Below are 20,069 nucleotides of genomic sequence, written 5' to 3'. Positions count from 1 at the left end.
GGTATTGATAAGAAACACAAAAAAGATTACAAAGACAAAATCTTGAATATAAATTGTATTGAATATAAATACAATAAATATTATAATAATATATGTCTATATTACAATTTTTTTTTAGATGGGGGCCGTGAAATATTTTAATTTTTCCAAAGGGGGCCTTGGCATCCATAAGTTTGGGAAGCACTGCCATAGATGATTGTTCAGAGCATTTTTCATTTTCATATATATATATGAAAATACAAAAGGAATAAATGGAGAGGAAGCAGAAAATAGTATATGGCTATATAGGTAAAAGGAAGGTCACATGGAATCACAATGACAAAATGGTTATCTGAACTAGTGATCATGGAAATAGAGGCTGACTGCTCTGGTCTCAAACCAGAGTAATTCAAATCATGTGGACACATAAGCATTCTTTCTAACAAAGAATTTCAAACCCACAGTCTAGGATGGAGAGGAAAGATCCGTTTTCTAGTTATTGAGGATGGCAGGGGGGGGGGGGCACATCTGTATATATGAGAAGACCTACAACTGTGTATATATATATATTTTTTTTATTATTATTTATTTATTTCATGACACCTCCAAAGACTCATCGATGAAGTACATATTGCATGCACCTGATATTGACAGCACCATGCTTCTATATATATGGGGTTTCCCCAATAGCTACAGGATGGATCTTTCCTCTTCCTCTTAGGCTGTGGGTTTGAAATCATTCATTGGAAAGAATGCTTATAAATGTATGTACATGATTTGAATTACTCTGGTTTGAGTTGAGACCAGTTACTTGCTTATTGGACCTTTTGAAGTGGCTTGAAAAAGTGAATTTGATTGGTGAAATTATAATTTAAAAAAAATAGAATTACATCTCTTCATGCACTTTTTTTTTTAAGTGTATTTTCAGTTGATAGCAGGTGATATATTTAATAACACAGCCATATTAGTTGTTTTGGAGAAATGAATTTTACTCAGTCTTATTGTGGTGACAGTATGCACAAGCAAATAGAAGAAATGGGTGGAAGGAGGGTGATTATTATGGGAGATTTCAACTATGGTCGCATTGATTGGAGTGAGGAGAGGACACACGGGAGGAAGGAACTGGATTTTATGTGGTTATTAAGGGATAACTATCTGCGACAGCATGTAATGGAAAATACTAGGGGTCAGAGAGTGCTTGACCTAGTAATTACATCTGAGGATTTGGCTGTAACAAATATGACCACATTGCCACCAATCGGTGAGAGTGATCATAGGGTCTTAACTTGGGAGGTGGCTAAAGGTGTAGAATTTTCAATTAAGACAGGGTACATGTGGAATTATCGGGCGGGAAAGTATGACAAGCTTAGGAGTTTGATTGGTTCAGTGCCATGGCATGTACAACTGCAAGGACTAGAAGTTGATAGTGCATGGGAGGTAGTTAAGAAGTGCTTGCATGAAGCAATGGCTGACTGTATACCTAGAGTCCGAATAATAAATCAAGTAGGGGTTAAATGGATGAATAACACCATTAAGCTTGAGTTGCAAAAAAAAGAAACAACTATGGAGGGAATTTAAGGAGAAGGGTGACCGGTAGGCACATGAACGGTATAAAGTGCAGGCCAGAAGGGTGACGAGTGTGGTAAGAAAAGCAAAAAAGGATTACGAAAGAACATTGGCCATGCAGGCTAAAGAGAATCCTAAACAGTTTTTTAGATATGTAGCAAGTAAAAGGAAAAATGTACATGGCAGATTGATTTTAAAGAATGCCGATGGTAGGGAGGTAACTGAATCAGTTGAGATAGTTGAGTTACTGAGTGAGCACTTTGCAAAAGTATATCATCCAGGTGGTGACATTGCAGAAACGAATAAACCAGTAGATTATACGGGAATTGTGGTTAATGAAGTGGAGGTGAGTAGTCTATTGCATAACCTCAATGTCAATACATCTGTGGGATTGGATGGTATACCAGCTCGTGTTGTACGAGAAGCAGCTAAAGAATTGTCAGTACCCTTGACCATTTTGTTTAATTTGAGTCTCGGGTCTGGGTTAGTCCCGAGCGGGTGGAAAGAGGGGAAAATAGTTCCACTGCATAAAGGTGGTTCCAAGACTGCTGTTGTAAATTACCGACCGATTAGCATATCAGGAATCATTGTCAAGGTCTTAGAGAAAATAGTCAAGAGGAAAATAGAAGATTGGATAGAAGAAAATGGGATACTGTATCGGGGACAGCATGGTTTTGTGAAGGGTAGGTCATGCCTCAGTAACTTGCTCACGTATTATAACACAGTGACGGCTGAACTGGATAAGGGTAATGGGTTTACGGTGATTCTACTGGACCTTGCCAAGGCCTTTGACAGGATTCCACATGGAATTCTAATCAGTAAATTGCAGCATATGGGAATGGACATAGGGTTGGTGAGATGGATAGGAGGGTGGTTGACGGAGAGATATCAGAGAGTGGTTTACTCGGGAGTAGAGTCCACAAGACGGCCTGTGACTAGTGGTGTGCCACAAGGATCTGTTCTTGGACCACTGCTGTTTAATTTGTTCATAAATGATATAGGAAATGATCTGAGAGGAACAGTTCATTTGTTTGCGGATGATGCGAAGTTGGGTAGGGCAATAGTGAATGCAGATGACGTCAAAATTTTGCAGGATGATTTGGATAGATTGGAGGTCTGGGCTAAGGAGAATGGATGTCAGTTTAATGTGGCAAAATGTAAGGTTATGCATTTTGGGGTGAAAAGATTGGCGGCAGTTTACTGCATTGGTGGAACCCTGCTCCAGGAAATTGATGAGGCACGAGATTTAGGAGTGTTGGTAGATAAGGAATTGAAATTTAGGGGACACATTGCAAAAGTGACCAAAACAGCTCATCAAATCACTTGGTTGCTGAAGAATACGTTGACAAGTAGAGACAAGCAGGTTATTGTTCCTCTCTATCGAGCCTTGATAAGACCCCATCTAGACTACTGTGCTCAGATTTGGTCACCTAGGTTTCTTCTTGATTGGGAGGAGGTGGAGAGGATCCAGAGGCGAGTGACCAAGATGATAGCAGGTCTGTGGAATGAACCGTATGAGAACAGGTTGAGGATTTGTGGGTTGCAAAAATTGGTTGATAGGCGGAGGAGGGGAGATATGATTGAGACATTCAAATTACTGAAGGGTTTCTATAAAATTAATTCAGAAGATATTTTTGAGAACAGGGCTGGTTGTGGGAGGACTAGGGGACATCCATGGAAACTGGGCAAAAGTGTGGTTAGTAAAGGTGTTAGAGCTGGGTTCTTTACTTTTAGAGTAGTGAATGAGTGGAATGCGCTCCCTGAGTCTGTAGTGGATGCTGTGACAGTGAATGAGTTTAAGGTGAGGTATGATAGATACTGTATGAATGTCAAATAGTTGTGATGAATATGATTTGGGCCTCCCTCGATGAGTCTAATGACTCCTGGAGTTGCCCGTAATAATAATAATAATAATTATTATTGATGTTGTAATATTGTAAACAAATTTTTTTCTTAACTTTGCATCGACTTTTACAGAGGTCACGAATATTGTATAAAGAAGGATATTGTAATTTAACACTGATCGTAAATTTTTGTTACAAATTTTGTATATAAGGTATATATTAACTCTGTAGTTGTCATAATTTTGTGATTTATGAAAAACCATACAAGTATATGTTAAAACTGTATGAATGTTAAACTGTATATTTCAAGGGCAATGCCTTAAAGCGGCCTGGCATTTGATGTGATTCTGATTTAAAAGAAATAGCTTAGAAGCTTTGTTTATACAATGTAAAGTGCTTTCAGTTGTGTGCACTGTCCTTGAGACTTGCATTTGGTTAAGCTGAGCTAAACCAAATGCAAGTCTCAAGGACAGTGCAACAAAAGGTGGCAAACATCTAAGGATTCCTGCGTTTGGTAAATAAGATTGCTTTTGTGTGTTCTGTGAGAAACAGAAGTAATCGACAACTCTGAAGGTCACATCCCCTTTTGCACAGGAATATTAGGGTACTCAATCCTTAATCCAATGACCTGAGGAGAAGTATAAAAAAGGATCGGGAAAAGCTCCAGGGTATTCAGAAACACAGAAGGAAAGAGTCTCCTCTTGTAGTGTCTCGATCCAACATCGTGGACTCGGGTCCATTAGAAGTCCGGAAAGAAGCTGTGGGTACTGGGAGATATCAAGGTGAAGAGAAGTCGGACCAGCATGCATTGGCAGTAAAATAATCTGCCATGTGCATCGGACGCCGAACGCCATCGGCTGACCTAGAAAGCATCGGTGTAATATGCATCAGGCCCCGGGAGTCCTCCACGATGTGATGCCACTAAAGGAAAGAAGCCCTCATGAATGTTGATGCCCAGGACAGAAAAAGTAGTCAGTGGAACCAGTAAAGAGAAAAAAAAAGGCCAGTTTAGATATATGTGTAGTAAAATTTTTTGTTTGTTTAACATTACAAAGATAGACTGATAGTCCACGGGAACTTACAAAGGTTAATTGTGATAGTTTGTTCTGGACTAAGAAGCTGAAGATTAATTCAGCTGTGAGTGAAGCTAAATAAGAGTAGCCACGACTGTCTGTAAAGCTTAAGATAGATCTAGAGATTCTGCAGGTAATCTTAATTATATTTAATACCCATAAAGGGGAATCTTGGTGGTGCTGTCGTAACATTAAACAAATTTTCCAAGGTTCTCGAGGTATTAGAAATTAGATAACCTGTAGTAATCTAAGGTAAAAGCGTAATAATAGAGCAAAGAGAACATAAGATAAATAATAGCATAATATTACAAAAGGGTGCAACAGACAATACGTTTACAATATTAATTACACTAACAAACTAATTGCATTACTTCCTTGGATGTGGTTAGTTGTACATTGTGATGATCAAAATTTTGAGGGAAAAGTTTTTAAAAAAAAAAAATTAAAGTCACTAAATGCAAATTATGAAATTGCAAAAATGTAATTGCAACTTGCAGTGATAAAGATGATCCACTGTTTTGAACCTGTTAATGTTAGTGCACTGTACAGACTCTAAAATGCAACAACTGTGTGGAATACATTAATCTTTTTGATGACAGGATTTGTATATTTTTGTCTACCTTTTTCTATGAGAAATAAGTTCTCTGTTTATCAGCCTAACATGCAATTAAAAAGCCTAAACAGTGTATTTGGCATGAAACTTTGTTCTTATGTGATTTGTAATATTAACAAATGTTTGGAAGTAACTTATTTATAGAATTTATTCAAATACCTCAAATTGAAAATTACTATTATTATGTGACACCTCCAAAGGACTCATTGTTGGAGGCAGTGGAAACATGGTATTAAAATAACTATTTACTTTTTTCCTTATATTCAAGAACCATAGCCATTTCTATAATTTGATATTGTACAGCATAGAAAATGTCACCAAAAACAGGCAGTGGAAAATACACATTAAATGATAACCATTTGCTTTTTCCCTTTATGTAAGAAACAAGTGTCTTTGGATTTTGTTTATATATATATATATATGCACCGCTCCATCTGTCAAAAAATATAATAATTTAAAATCTTTCTTTCAAAAACTGCAGTAATTAAGTTATTTAATTCTATTTTTATTCCATTTAGCCAAAAATGATAGTTTTATGCTATAATTAAAAAAACTGAATAAAATTGATTAATATTATACATTAAGTTTAGATGTTTTATCCATTTTATAGAGATGCTCCTTTTTAACAATCTATTTTAAAGACTCAAATGATTTTATAGGCTGCCTCGCAGTGCGAGTGATGCCTCAGAAAGTTCTCATTCCTTAACTTTCTCCAAATTTGAAGAAAAGAAGAGACAACAGTCTGAAAAGAGGACAAAAACTATAAGGAGTATTATTAAAAGGGGAAATTCTTCGAAAGGTAATAAAATATATTTCGCTTGTCATCAAAAAATGCCTTAACATAATTTTTGTGTGTGTGTGTGTGTGTGTGTAAAATCCTTCGTAGTTTTCAAATTTGATTCTGGCTATTTGGTAATTGTTTGACTTCAGCTGGTTATTATTAACTATTTCATGGCTGAGGTAAGTAAAGCAAATCATTGTACTGACTAGAATTTCTGATCTGATCCGATCCTGTGGCTATCTCTCTTTGAGAGTGTTGCAGCTGATTATAAATGGGCATTATTTCATTTATAGGAATCCTGTTAATGAAGAAAATACTGTTTTCATTATCCAAACTCTCCTTTATGGGCTGAGGGACTGGTATTACACTGAAAACCTACTTGCATTGTGTTTTTCTCCTCTAGCACTCAGAAATCATTGAATAGAAAAATTGAGTAATTACATTAGTATTTAGTAAGTACCAAATCAGTGGATATGCAGTGAATTTGTTCATCTTCACTTGATACATTTCTTATCAAGTCAAGAAATATGCAGGCTGTCATGTGCTGCTGCTGGTACTTGGTAAGTTTTTCTGTACCAGTTCATTGGCAAAGAGAGATTTGGGTCATTCTTAATGTCAAAACAACATTAGCTGGTAATGATTCTGCACTGGTATTGATTGCTTAGTAGGCATATATGTCATAATCTATCTTCTTTTGAGATTTTTGATATAGCTCTTAGGGTATTGGAGATATATCTAAAAAATTGTTATCCAGACAGTGTTGAGAATAATGCAACTTATTCTAATAATAATATTGTTCTCTTCTTTCAACATTAGGTACTTTTTTCTTTTGATTCTTATGTGAACAAAACAGGGGTTCAGCCATCTCACCTCGGTCTAGCAACCTATATCTAAAGTCTTTCAAGTAGCAAGTAATATCTAATTACTATATTCAGAAAAACTAATAAATAAATAATCAGTTATATTAGATGACTATCATAATTTGTCCATACATGAGAACTATAGCTGTTCACTTTAATAAGCTACGTCCCAGGATTAAGTTTACACCTGAGGATAACAGACCGCTCACTTATTTGGTTTAGTCTCTATTTCTAACAAAACAACCACACACAGACAGAAAACAAATACAGGATGCTGTCTGTTACATGCAGTCAGACCCTGCAGATCGTATGAACTTTAGTGATAGATATATGCCAGAATTTTGTATCTAACATTTTGGTCTTCTAAGGTACTTCTTACTTAATCAATCCGCCTATACCTTGGTCATCCTCTGGAGTCTCTTTCCTGCCATCAAGGCACCAAACACTGATTTGCTAATCTTTCCCATTCTGTTTAAGTAACCATATTACATTAGATTTGGTCTGCTCACATATTCTTGAATGATAACTTCAAGTGCTTTCCTAATGTCTTCATTTTTCACATGATTCTGCCATTAATGCCATCTGTTTAGTTCCCCTAATTTTTCTCAGAACTTTCATACCTGTGGTCTCTAATCTTGGATCAAGCACTTTATTTCTAACCCAACTCTCAGATACTGTTCTGTGGATTGCTAGTTTAGTGTTTTGGCTAATTTCTATTCTATACACGTAAATATATTCATCTGGCTAAACTGCCATACCAGCTTTGCTTATTCTGTTGTCTATTTCCAAATTTAATTTGTTATCTTCACTAAAATATGTGCCTAAGTAGTTGAAATGTTTTATTTGGTCTATAGGTTTTTTATTGAAAAATCAGCTGAACTTGGTATTTCATAGTCTTGGTCTTTTTATTGCTGATTTCATGCCAAATTTGTTACGACTATTATTCAGTTTAGTTAGAGAATCTTGGAGACCTGTACTAGATGTGTTTAGGAGTACAAGCAAAGAGCTAAGCTTGATACTCCATTTCTGATATCAGGTTTAATGCCATTTTCTTTCATAACAATCCATATAGATAATGAATAAGAGTGGAGATAATGTTCATCCTTGTCTTACACCTGAATGTACATCAAACCATCTTCTTGTACCTTCTTCAATGTTATCTATTGACTGAGAACTTAAATGCAGACTATGTGTTCTTTGTATAATGTTCCATTTAGTACTCCAGGTGCAATCATATTGAGACCTTGTAAAGAGGCAAAATGACCCCTATATGTCAATGTTCGTTTTGACATTACAGATAATTATTAATATTCTTCAAGTTGTATTTGCAATTTTTGTTATGTGACCTTTGAACTCGAGTTGTCTATCCACCATAATTCCAAGATCTGTAGCCCCCATCAGTTACTCCAAGCATAATCCAAATATGCTGTTGAATACAGGTAATTCCTACCTTTATGAATTAATTGGTTCCTGGCGACTGTTTGTAAATCGGGAATTCGTAAAGCGGGAGTTTATTTGCCTTAGAAATAATGCTATAAGCAAGAGTTACGTTTGTAAGAAGGAATATATAAAATGAATATTAAATGATAAGAAAACACTTTACTGGCCAAAGATTTACATATTTAAAAAATATTTTAAATTAAAAAATTCATTGAAAAAAAAATTTGCTCATTTCTATATCACTGGGTGAATTGGCAACTGTCGAGGTAGCAGATATATTTGGAAGATGTATATTAGGAGATATATTACGAAGCTTTGCATCTTTTTTTTTCAAAGAAGGCCTCGAGTGTCATCTGCTTTGTTGACTTTTGCTTCTTTTCCTTTAAAATAGCTTGATAACAAGCAGAAGTATTATTCATTTCATGGGGAATATTTACTAAATCTTTCAGTCTGAATCTTGTGATTCAAAGATTACTTGAGCTTTTTCACTTAAATGTTTCTTCTAGGCCTTAGTGAAAAACTGAGTTGGAGCTTCATATTATTTATCATTGTTTTTTTTCTTCTTCGTTTCTTTCATGTTCTTCTAATTCAAGGAGATCATTGGGTGGGAGTTCCATAGTGTGAGATTGAAGCAGCTCATTAATGTCATGTTCCAAGGCTTGTTCTAACTGATCATTATGTCATTACATACTGTGTAATTCCCCATACATGGCCCTAATCAACTTTGCTACGCACAATTTAAAATAAAAATTCGTAAAGCGGGAATCTGTAAAGTGAGAACTACCTGTATTGCGTCACGCCAATGCCTATAACTTTACACTTGCTAACATTGAACTGATAGCCATTTTCATTTGCCCTCACTTCCAGCGTATTCAATATTGGCTTATTATCTTTCATATTCTTAATGAATTCTTCCCATGACTTTTAACTACTTTTACATGTAGCTTAGCTCTCTCTTTTTTTCTCTTTCCTGTATTCTTTTAGAGCATCTGCTGACTTATTTGCTTGGAACGTTCAGTAAGTTTTCTTCTTATTTTCCAGGACTTTTAACTGCTACTTTAACCTCTTGCATCCACCACGGTTTCTTATTTTTCTATCATTACAACCAACTTCACCACAAGGCCCCACCACCACCACCAAATCAATTAGTTTTCTTCAGAGTTTGCCACCGAGACTTCAAAGTTTGGTAGTTATTTTCATACTGTTTTATTTTTTCTTCAATAATGTTTGTATAGTTGAGACTACAGTTTACCTGTAAAACCTGCTCAGCTTTAACCATTCTTACATACTCTTCTTTTCAATGTAATATTCATTTTTATCCTACTTAAAATAAAGTGATGGTCACTTCCAATTTCAAATCCTCTATACACTCTTATATCCTGAACCATCATGAAGATATAATCATCAGCAATGACATAATCAATGAGGCTTTTCTTGTATCTTTTGTCCATGTGAACTAATGCAAATCTTTATGTTGAAACATGGTGATAGTAATGATTAATCCATATCCTCAGCAGATATCCAGCAAATACTGACCTTAAAATATAAGACTTATTAATGTTTATGTGACCATATGTTTTTTAATTACTATAAATGCACAAAATATAAAGAATACAAAACCGTTAGTAACTATAAGGTAGCTAAGTTGATACGCTCGCTTGACAATGTCAGCATGTATTGCGAATCTTTAGTCCGTGTTGCATGAGCATGCATTATATGATTGTTGACGTACTGTAGTTCCATCAAACTGAGTGAATTGATTAAATTTTTCCAAGTCTCATTCAATATGGCACCTTGATTTCTGTTTAGGTTGTTGCCTGTTCATAGGACTACTGTTGCTTCTTTGAATAATCGGTGTCTGAAATCATTGTCTATGTAGGGCATAGAACTATTTTCCCAGTCTATAGAATGGTTAGAAGTTGAAAAGTGATGCGCTAAATTGGAGGTGATCGTCCTGTTATGATTGACATCTCCAACATGTTCTTTCTGTCTGATTTCGAGGCTTCTTAAAGTTTGTCCAATGTAGGAGAGGTCACACATAGATGGAATATTATACACACCTGGATACTTGTAAAATGGAACACTATCCTTAGGAGATCTTAACACCTGTCTAATGCTAGTAGTTGGTTTAAATACAACTCTGATGTTATGCGCTTTTAACAATCTCACTATTGGTGGAAACCGAACCCATAATGGGGATGATGATCGTTGAAACCTGCTGGGAGACTGTTTCTTGTTGTCGGTGGTTATCTTTATACAGGAATTTGTTGATAATGTTTAGAGGATATCCATTTTGAGATAGTGTTGTAACAATTTGACAGTTCTGTCTGAACCTCATCTTCGTCTGAGACAAATTTGCGGACTCTATTTCCCAACATGTGGATGATGCTATGTTTATGTGATGGTTTGAAGAATAATGTAGATATCATCCAGTATCTGTAGGCTTTTTGTAAATGGACAGTTTGAAATTGTTATCTTGTCTCTTTACCAGTATGTCTAAGAAGTGCAGTTGTTTGTTATTTTCCACTTCTAGGGTAAATTTGATTTTGTTGTGGAGTGAGTCGATTCTGTCAATAAACATATGTAGGTTTTCTATGCTTTCTTACCATATGATGAAGATATCATCTACATATCTCCACCATATTGATGGTTTAGGAGTAATATTGGTGAAGATTTCATTTTCAAATTTCTCAATGAAAAGGTCTGCACATGTTGGTGACAAAGGGCTGCCCATGGCTAGGCCTTCTAATTGTTGGTTGTTTACCTTAAAGAAATTTGATTTTAGGCAGTGCTTGAACATCTGTGTAATACAGGAATACCTCGATTATCGCGGCTTCGATTATGCTGGTTTATAATTTAATACCAAAATTCCAATTGTTGCATTCCAAATTCGAATTATCGCAGCCGCGAGATGTAGCCCACTACATATGCAACCAGTTCAAGTCGCCACTCTCCAGGTATCGCTCTCTTGTAACGCTTCGTTTTTATCTGACGGCGCTTTCTCACCACTTACCAGTAACTATACGCCCTTGCCTAAAGTACATGTGGATATTTATTTCTCTTGTTATTTACCCCTACAATGAATGCTAAAAGAAACAAGGATGATTTCAAGTCTACAGCTATCAAGAATAAACGTAGGGTGATCAGCTTAGAAGATAAGTTGCATATGATAAATAAGTATGAAGCAGGCACAACCAAAGCCAAAATTGCAAGAGAGTATGGTCTAAATGAATCAACTGTTCTCCATATTTTAGGCCACACTGCAAACTTTAGGGCTTCGATCTAGGACTAAAAGAAATTGAAAAAGGTGATGTTCAGGACCTGCTTCAGTCACATGATAAGGAGCTGGATGATGATGACCTAATTAACTTCGAGAGAAAACGTGCTTATGATGCTCAAGTCTGATAATGTCGAACAAATTGAATTGGCACCGAAGGAATTTACCCTCAAAGAAATGGACGAAATGTTTAGAATTGCTGAAAATTTTAAAGGAAAAAATCTTGAATGGCGATCCTAATCTTCAGCGATCACTGAAAGTTCGTCAGGAAATTGAAAATTCCATCTGTTGCTACAGAGTTTTATACGAAGAAAAAAGAAAGAAAAAATTCCACCAGACAACTCGACATCAATTTTTATCCAAGAAAGAATAATTGTATGTACTGTATGTACTTCTTACATATAAATAAAAATTAAAGAATAATCTTGTTTTTTTTAATGAACCTTCATTTTTTACTTAACACGTTTAACACATTTCTTTTTTACTTAATATATAAAATGTAATTAATAGATTTGAAAAATCCCGGCATTGATCACCCATTTTACATGCATTATTTATCCCAATTATTCCGGTATTTTTCGTGGCAACAATAACCGCGATAATCGAGGTATTCCTGTATCTACAGGAAAGAGAAAATGAAATGTTTACCAATATTACTCCTAAACCGTCAATATGGTGGAGATATGTAGATGATATCTTCATCATATGGTAAGAAAGCATAGAAAGCCTACATATGTTTGTTGATAGAATTGACTCACTCCACAACAAAATCAAATTTACCCTAGAAGTGGAAAATAACAAACAACTGCACTTCTTAGACATACTGGTAAAGAGACAAGATAACAATTTCAAACTGTCCATTTACAAAAAGCCTACAGATACTGGATGATATCTACATTATTCTTCAAACCATCACATAAACATAGCATCATCCACATGTTGGGAAATAGAGTCCGCAAATTTGTCTCAGACGAAGATGAGGTTCAGACAGAACTGTCTCAAATTGTTACAACACTATCTCAAAATGGATATCCTCTAAACATTATCAACAAATTCCTGTATAAAGATAACTACCGACAACAAGAAACAGTCTCCCAGCAGGTTTCAACGATCGTCATCCCCATTATGGGTTCGGTTTCCACCAATATAGTGAGATTGTTAAAAGCGCATAACATCAGAGTTGTATTTAAACCAACTACTAGCATTAGACAGGTGTTAAGATCTCCTAAGGATAGTGTTCCATTTTACAAGTATCCAGGTGTGTATAATATTCCATCTATGTGTGGCCTCTCCTACATTGGACAAACTTTAAGAAGCCTCGAAATCAGACAGAAAGAACATGTTGGAGATGTCAATCATAACAGGACGATCGCCTCCAGTTTAGCGCATCACTTTTCAACTTCTAACCATTCTATAGACTGGGAAAATAGTTCTATGCCCTACATAGACGATGATTTCAGACACCAATTATTCAAAGAAGCAACAGTAGTCCTATGAACAGGCAGTAGCCTAAACAGAAATCAAGATGCGATATTGAATGAGACTTGAAAAAAATTTAATCAGTTCACTCCGTTTGACGGAACTGTAGTACGCCAACAATCATATAATGCGTGCTCGTGCAACGCATGTTCAGGACACGGACTAAAGATTCGCAATACATGCTGACATTGTCACACGAACGTATCAACTTAGCTACCTTATAGTTACTAACGGTTTTTGCATTTATCATTTTTTTACCGTTCAAGCCTTGAGAAAGCTAGACAGTTGCTTGCGAAACTGGTTGGCGTTATTATATGAACATATATAGTAATTAAAAAAAAAAAAAAAAACCTATAGTCACATAAACAATAATAAGCCTTATATTTAACACTTCATGACCAAATATGAATACTTTAAATACTGACCTTATTATTTGCTTTGCACTTTTCTCCAAATTTTCCCAAAACATTTTAAATGCTTGGTGGGATTTGTTTCTTACTCTGCTGTTTAGATATCAAACAAAGACACTTTCCATTTTCTTTTTCAACTGTCTGATGTAATGACAAAAAAATTCCTTCAATTCTTCCTTAGGAGAACCTTCTGCAGGATCATAGGCACAAATAAATTTCATTATCCATTTTGAAGTTTGCTTATCTAACTGTACTCGAAACTGCCTTACAGTTAAGAAATTTATCTTCATGTTTCATTGAATGCTATTGCTACTCCTTCCTTTTCTCAATCATTATTGACCCAATATAACATTCTACACTTATTTAGTAAGTGTAGAATGCATGCAACAATGATAACTTATGTTGTTATCATTGTCTCAGTAATGCAGGTTACTTGGCACTTTTCCAGTCCTTCTGCAAGTTCGATTCCATTTCCATCAATACTCCTTATGGTGATGGTTCCTATCTTCATTTCTTCTGAAGTTTTGTTCTTCTAGTTGTTGAGTTTGTTTCAGTACCTGACTTTTCAGTGTTTGTCCTGGTTCCCACAAAAACAGCAGAGACCTTGTTTAGCTGGGCAGTGCTTAAGCCAGCATGAAATCTCATTATATTCCACCATTATACAGTATATATTTCTGGTTTAAGAGTATATTTCGGTCAACTGTCTCCGGTTGTCAGGCCCATCCTTGTTTGTTCGCTAACCAGCTGAATGACTTACCACATGAATGTGGGTGGTGGGTGCCTATGCATACTATCCGCAATAGATGGTGGGGATAGTATGCATAGGCAAATAGAAGAAATGAGTAGAAGGAGGGCAATTATTATGGGTGATTTCAATTATGGTAACATTGACTGGAAAGAGGAGAGGGCACACGGGAGGAAGGAATTGGATTTTATGCAGTTATTAAGGGACAACTATCTGCGGTAGCATGTAGTGGAAAATACCAGGGGGCAGAGAGTGCTTGACCTAGTAATTGCAACTGAGAATGTGGCTGTAACGAACATGACCATGTTGCCACCAATTGGTGAGAGTGACCATAAGGTCATGACTTGGGAGGTGGCTAAAGGAGTGGGAGTTACAATTAAGACAGGGTACATATGGAATTACCTGGCTGGTAAGTATGACAAGCTTAGGTGTGTGCTTGGCTCAGTGCCATGGCATGTAAAACTGCAAGGGCTGGATGTTGATGGTGCATGGGAGGTGGTTAAGAAGTGTTTGCAGGAGGCAATGGTTGACTGTATACCAAGAGTCCGAATAATAAATCAAGTAGGGGTTAAATGGATGAATAACACTATTAAGCTTGAGCTGCAAAAAAAGAAACGATTGTGGAGGGAATTTAAGGAGAAAGGTGACCAGCAGGCGCAGGAAAAGTATAAAGCTCAGGCCAGGATGGTAACAAGGGTGGTAAGAAAAGCAAAAGCGGATTACAAAAGAAAATTGGCCATGCAGGCTAAAGAGAATCCCAAACAGTTTTTTCAATATGTTGCAAGTAAAAGGAAAAATGTTCATGGTAGAATGATCTTAAAAAATGCTGAGGGTAGGGAGGTAACCAAATCAGTCGATATAGTGGAATTACTGAGCGAGCACTTTGCAAGAGTATATCATCCAGGTGGTGACATTGCAGGAATGGAAGAACCAACAGCTTATACTGGAATTGTGATGAATGAAGTAGAGGTAACTAGTCTATTACAGAAACTCAATGTCAATACATCTGTGGGATTGGATGGTCTACCAGCTCGTGTCGTACGTGAAGCGGCTAAAGAATTGTCAGTGCCCTTGACCATTTTGTTTAATTTGAGCCTCGGGTCTGGATCAGTCTCAAGGGGGTGGAAAGAGGGGAAAATAGTTCTGCTGCATAAAGGTGGTTCCAAGGCTGCTGTTGAAAATTACCAGCCAATCAGCATAACAGGAATCATTAGCAAGGTCTTGGAGAAAATAGTCAAGAGGAAAATACAAGATTGGATAGAAGAAAATGGGATTCTGTATCGGGAACAGCATGGTTTTGTGTAGGGTAGGTCATGCCTCAGTAACTTGCTCACTTATTATAACACAGTGACGGCTGAACTGGATGAGGGTAATGAATGAGTTTACAGTGATTCTACTGGACTTGCTAAGGCCTTTGACAGGATACCACATGGAATTCTGATCAGTAAATTGCAGCATATGGGGATGGATATAGGGTTGGTGAGATGGATAGGAGGGTAGTTTATTCAGGAGTAGAGTCCACAAGATGGCCTGTGACTAGTGGTGTGCCACAAGGATCTGTTCTTGGACCACTGCTGTTTAATTTGTTCATTAATGATATAGGAAAGGGTCTGAGAGGAACAGTTCATTTGTTTGTGGATGATGCAAAGTTGGGTAGGGCAATAGTGAATGCAGATGACGTTAAAATTTTGCAAGATGATTTGGATAGATTGGAGGTCTGGGCTAAGGAGAATGGATGTCAATTTAATGTGGCAAAATGTAAGGTTATACATTTTGGGATGAAAAGATTAGCAGCAGTTTACTACATTGGTGGAACTGTACTCCAGGAAATTGATGAGGCACAAGATTTAGGAGTGTTGGTGGATAAGGAGTTGAAGTTTAGGGTGCACATTGCAAAAGTGGCCAAATCAGCTCATCAAATCACTTGGTTGCTGAAGAATACGTTGACAAGCAGAGATAAGCAGGTTATTGTTACTCTGTATCGAGCTTTGATAAGACCCCATCTCGACTACTGTGCACAGATTTGGTCACCTAGGTTTCTTCTTGGTGGGGAGGAGGATCCAGAGGCGAGTGACCAAGATGATAGCAGGTCTGTGGAATGAACCTTATGAGAACAGGTTGAGGATTTGTGGGTTGCAAAAATTGGTTGATAGGCAGAGGAGGGGAGATATAATTGAGACATTCAAATTACTGAAGGCTTTCTATAAAATTAATTCAGAAGATATTTTTGAGAACAGGGCTGGTTGTGGGAGGACTAGGAGATATCCATGGAAACTGGGCAAAAGTGTGGTTAGTAAAGGTGTTAGAGCTGGGTTCTTTACTTTTAGAGTGGTGAATGAGTGGAATGCGCTCCCAGAGTCTGTGGTGGATGCTGTGACAGTGAATGAGTTTAAGGCAGGGTATGATAGATACTGTATGAATGTTGAATAGTTGTGATGAATATGATTTGGGGCCTCCCTCGATGAGTCTAATGGCTCCCTGGAGTTGCCCGTAATAATAATAACAAAACACTTATGATTTAAATTTAAAACTGCAAGGAAAAGATTAGATCATTACGAACATGTGTGACCAAGTTAAGGCATTCAAATGTAAACTAGTTTTTTGGGAAAAGCAGTTGAAAAATGAAGATTTAATGCACTTTCCGACATGCAACATGAACAAATCAAGTTTAAGTGAAACTGCATCGTATCAAAAAATAAGCAGAAAAAATTGTAATCCTTAGAACTGAATTTGAAACAAGGTTTGCAGATTTTAAATTTTTGGAAGACAAGTTTTCTTTGTTTTCTTCGATTTTTTTTCAATAAATATTGACTCAGTACCTAATCAAATGCAAATGGAGGTAATTGAGATCCATTGCGATTCAGATTTGAAGGCAAAATTCAGTGAAGTTGGCATGCCTGCATTTTACAAATATTTACTTGCCAGGTTTAAAAATACTCTAGATATCTGCATACATGTGGTTGAATAGAGCCAACTTGCAAGCTAACCTGCCATGGTGTGTTGATTACGTTTTGCTTTTATAACCAAAAATCTGTCTTCGTGCTCCATGATAGAGCAAGGGCCACCTCTTAGCAAGCATCTGGAACAGTCCATTGGTTTGAAACACTGCCCAATGCTATGTGAGATTCCAAACTCTGTGGCAAAACCAGTAATTCTGCGGCCTACTTGAAGCTTTCCAATAATTCTTCTCTTGAAATCATCTAGACTATGTCTTTGAGACATTGCAAGATATCCAAGTTTGTGATTTCATTCCTTCACAAAAAGATCCTCCTTCAAACACAATTCACAGCTTTTTGCCCTTTATCCTATTGAGTGCTACAACATGATCCCTTTGCACGTGATTTGAAAATTTGAATGGCGTACATGCTTTCTAATCAGAATTTTCAGTTGTACAAATTGCCCGAAGATGATTTGTCTGAATTTGTGATTGTCATCTTCAGAAATAGTGTTTGTCCTCGGGTTTTGGATGCCAGTTTAGCTCAGAAGCCCTAGTCAGTTCTCCACATTGCTTAAAGGTCGATGTGATGTCCTCCCAGTTATTTGGCTTTGACCTTTAAGTAATTTATATATATTGTGCAATGTTTCTTTAATTTTCAGTTCTAAAAGGACAGTATCAATTTGTTAGATATACATCAATTGGTCTCTGACTAATCATGAAGCTGACATTCACACACCAACTGTCACTTTCCTCCCTCCTCTCAGGATGACTAATGCAGACTAATATTCATCGCTTCTCTTTGTAACTGGAGATGACCAAGTTTACTGACTATTGAAATTTTCAGGTTATTTTGGATTTTAATGATACTGATCAGACCGTACCTATTTAGTTTATTTGAATATTTTAGTTAGGTGACATTAATTTAAGATAATGTAACATTTCAAAATTTAAACTTTGTGGATTTTCATTTTTATAATTTCATACTTTCCTAGTTCTTTCCTTTGTCTTCCATTGTTTGCTTCTTTACTTTTCCATGTTATTTTGTGTATTTTGTCATCAGTGTATGATTGCCAACCTTTTCTGTTGTTCAGTTTCCTGTGATTTATTATTATTATCACCCTAAGATTCTATGGAGTCAAAGATCCATCTAGGAGATCCCTTTGTCATACACACACAGCTCATCATACTGCACCTTAAACACATTCAATTTCTTTGCAGACACCACACTCTCAGGCAAGGCATTCCAATCCTGCTTCTCACTCTCTTGTTCACATCCTCTTTATACAACTTCCAGGAGAGATTACCTCTTGTTCTCCCCTGATCTTTCACCATATGATTTCCTTTGTTCTTTTTTTAGTGTTCTTTTTTTATTTCTAGCGATTTCCTTTTGTTCTGTTTCCCCCCCCCCCCTCCATGATTTGTTTATTATTATTATTTCTTGCAATTTCATTTGTTCTGTTTCTAGAAATTTCCTTTCTGTTTCCAATGATTGCTTTTGTTTCATAGGAATGGAGTGTGCATATGTGTGTAGTATTTTTATGTTGAATTGACTACAGTGAAGTTTATGTTATAACAATGTTTCTAGTTCCCATTTGTTGTTGTAGATTGTCTATTGTAATTATCATAGTGTTATATTAAAAGATGCATGTTATTTAGATCTATAACATTACATATCAAATGCAGCTGAGCAGGAAATTTTGCAAAAGGACAAAAAAAAATCTAATTTCATTTACACATCTAAATGTCAAATTAGAATTGGATGTTGAATTTGAATGTTGCAATCAAAGAATTGGTTTCAACATTTAAAATATTAACACAAGAATGAGTCATACTTGGACATTTCTTGATTGCAGCTGAGTGAATAGAAAACAACACTGTTAAAGTCCTAGCAAACTAGGCCAAGTATAGTCATGTGATTCAAAATGAAAAAAATAAAAAATGGTATTTGCATCCATTTCAGTAGGCCACCTGATTCTAGTTGCTCATTAGAAGAAAACTTTTTCTAAACCTTTCTTTGACTGGTTCCCTGGGTTAGTTCATCTCTGACATGAGTTTTTTTTTTTTTTTTTTTTTCATCCCATAAACTCAAGAAAATCGACTGCAGAACCTGCACTATTTCAGGCATTAATATACTACGTTAGGGACTACAAGATGATGGCACTTGTCTGCCTCTCTTCACTGGATGCCATTTATAATTAGTGACGTTCTTGGGCCAGTCTTCCCTTCAGTCTCCAAAAGTAGGATAGGACTAAAACAGTCTCACCTACTCCCTTAGGGCAGTGGTGTCCACTCATTTTTACACGAGATCATCTTCTCTGTGATCTATTTAGTGGATAGTTAATTTCATAGTTACCACATACTGATTTAAAGTGTTGTTCCAGGCGCCACTTACCAAAGAAAAGAAAAGGGTTTCCTTTCTTTGGTAACTCAACACTAGCACTACAGATTAAACAAACAGCGTTTGTCTTTTATCATAACAAAAAAAAAAAAAAAAAAAAAAAAAAAAAAAAAAAAAAAAAATAATCCATCCCATTCTTCATGATAGTGATGTCCCTCTGTTCCTTCCCCTCTTCTTCTCTGTGCAATGTGAGTGATACCCTTCAAGGTCATGCCACATACTTAGAGATCCATAAACTCCATTTTGAGTGCATAATCAGTTAAAACGGTGGTGCCATAGGCTGGCTGCCAGTTAGTGAATTAGATCAGAAGGCTTCCTGTCCACACAATCCCTGCGGCCACGTACTCTGCCAGGTCACACCTGGAGAGGGAGTCTGAGTGGTGGTGGGGGGGGTGGACACTGTCATGGCACAGAGACTGGTTCTTCTCTGTATGAATGATATATAGAGAAGAGTATCTTCTGTCCAAGAATATCTTCTTTCACTGCACATCCCCACTTATGAAGACTCTTACAAACAGTTACAGTGATACTGTGACAAAGATGACTCTCCCTCATATACTAATCCCAACAAGTCATATCACAGCCAATCTCAATATACAAACCAAGCCAGAATCTTCTTACTAAAAACTCACTTTCACATCTATTTTACTAACATCCTGCATTAAC

At 36.4% G+C, this 20,069-nt stretch overlaps 1 protein-coding gene across 2 annotated transcripts in view; it reads left to right on the top strand.

The window, feature by feature from the left end:
* Positions 1 to 20,069, top strand: part of LOC150101928 (rab5 GDP/GTP exchange factor-like) — a 114,019-nt gene that overhangs the window by 30,525 nt on the left and 63,425 nt on the right. For both annotated transcript variants that reach the window (XM_090400191.1, XM_090400192.1), the window contains exon 3: positions 5,735 to 5,874. In XM_090400191.1, coding sequence (XP_090256317.1) covers positions 5,735 to 5,874 — 140 coding nt within the window. The remainder of the gene's footprint in view (positions 1 to 5,734; positions 5,875 to 20,069) is intronic.

Source organism: Typopeltis vanoorti, chromosome 11 (genome assembly GCF_054136105.1).
Source record: "Typopeltis vanoorti isolate ZY-2024b chromosome 11, IOZ_Tvanoo_1.0, whole genome shotgun sequence".
Classification (NCBI taxonomy): Eukaryota; Metazoa; Arthropoda; class Arachnida; order Uropygi; family Thelyphonidae; genus Typopeltis; species Typopeltis vanoorti.
The sequence above is the reverse complement of the archived record's forward strand: the minus strand, read 5'-3'. Positions and strand labels throughout refer to the sequence as shown.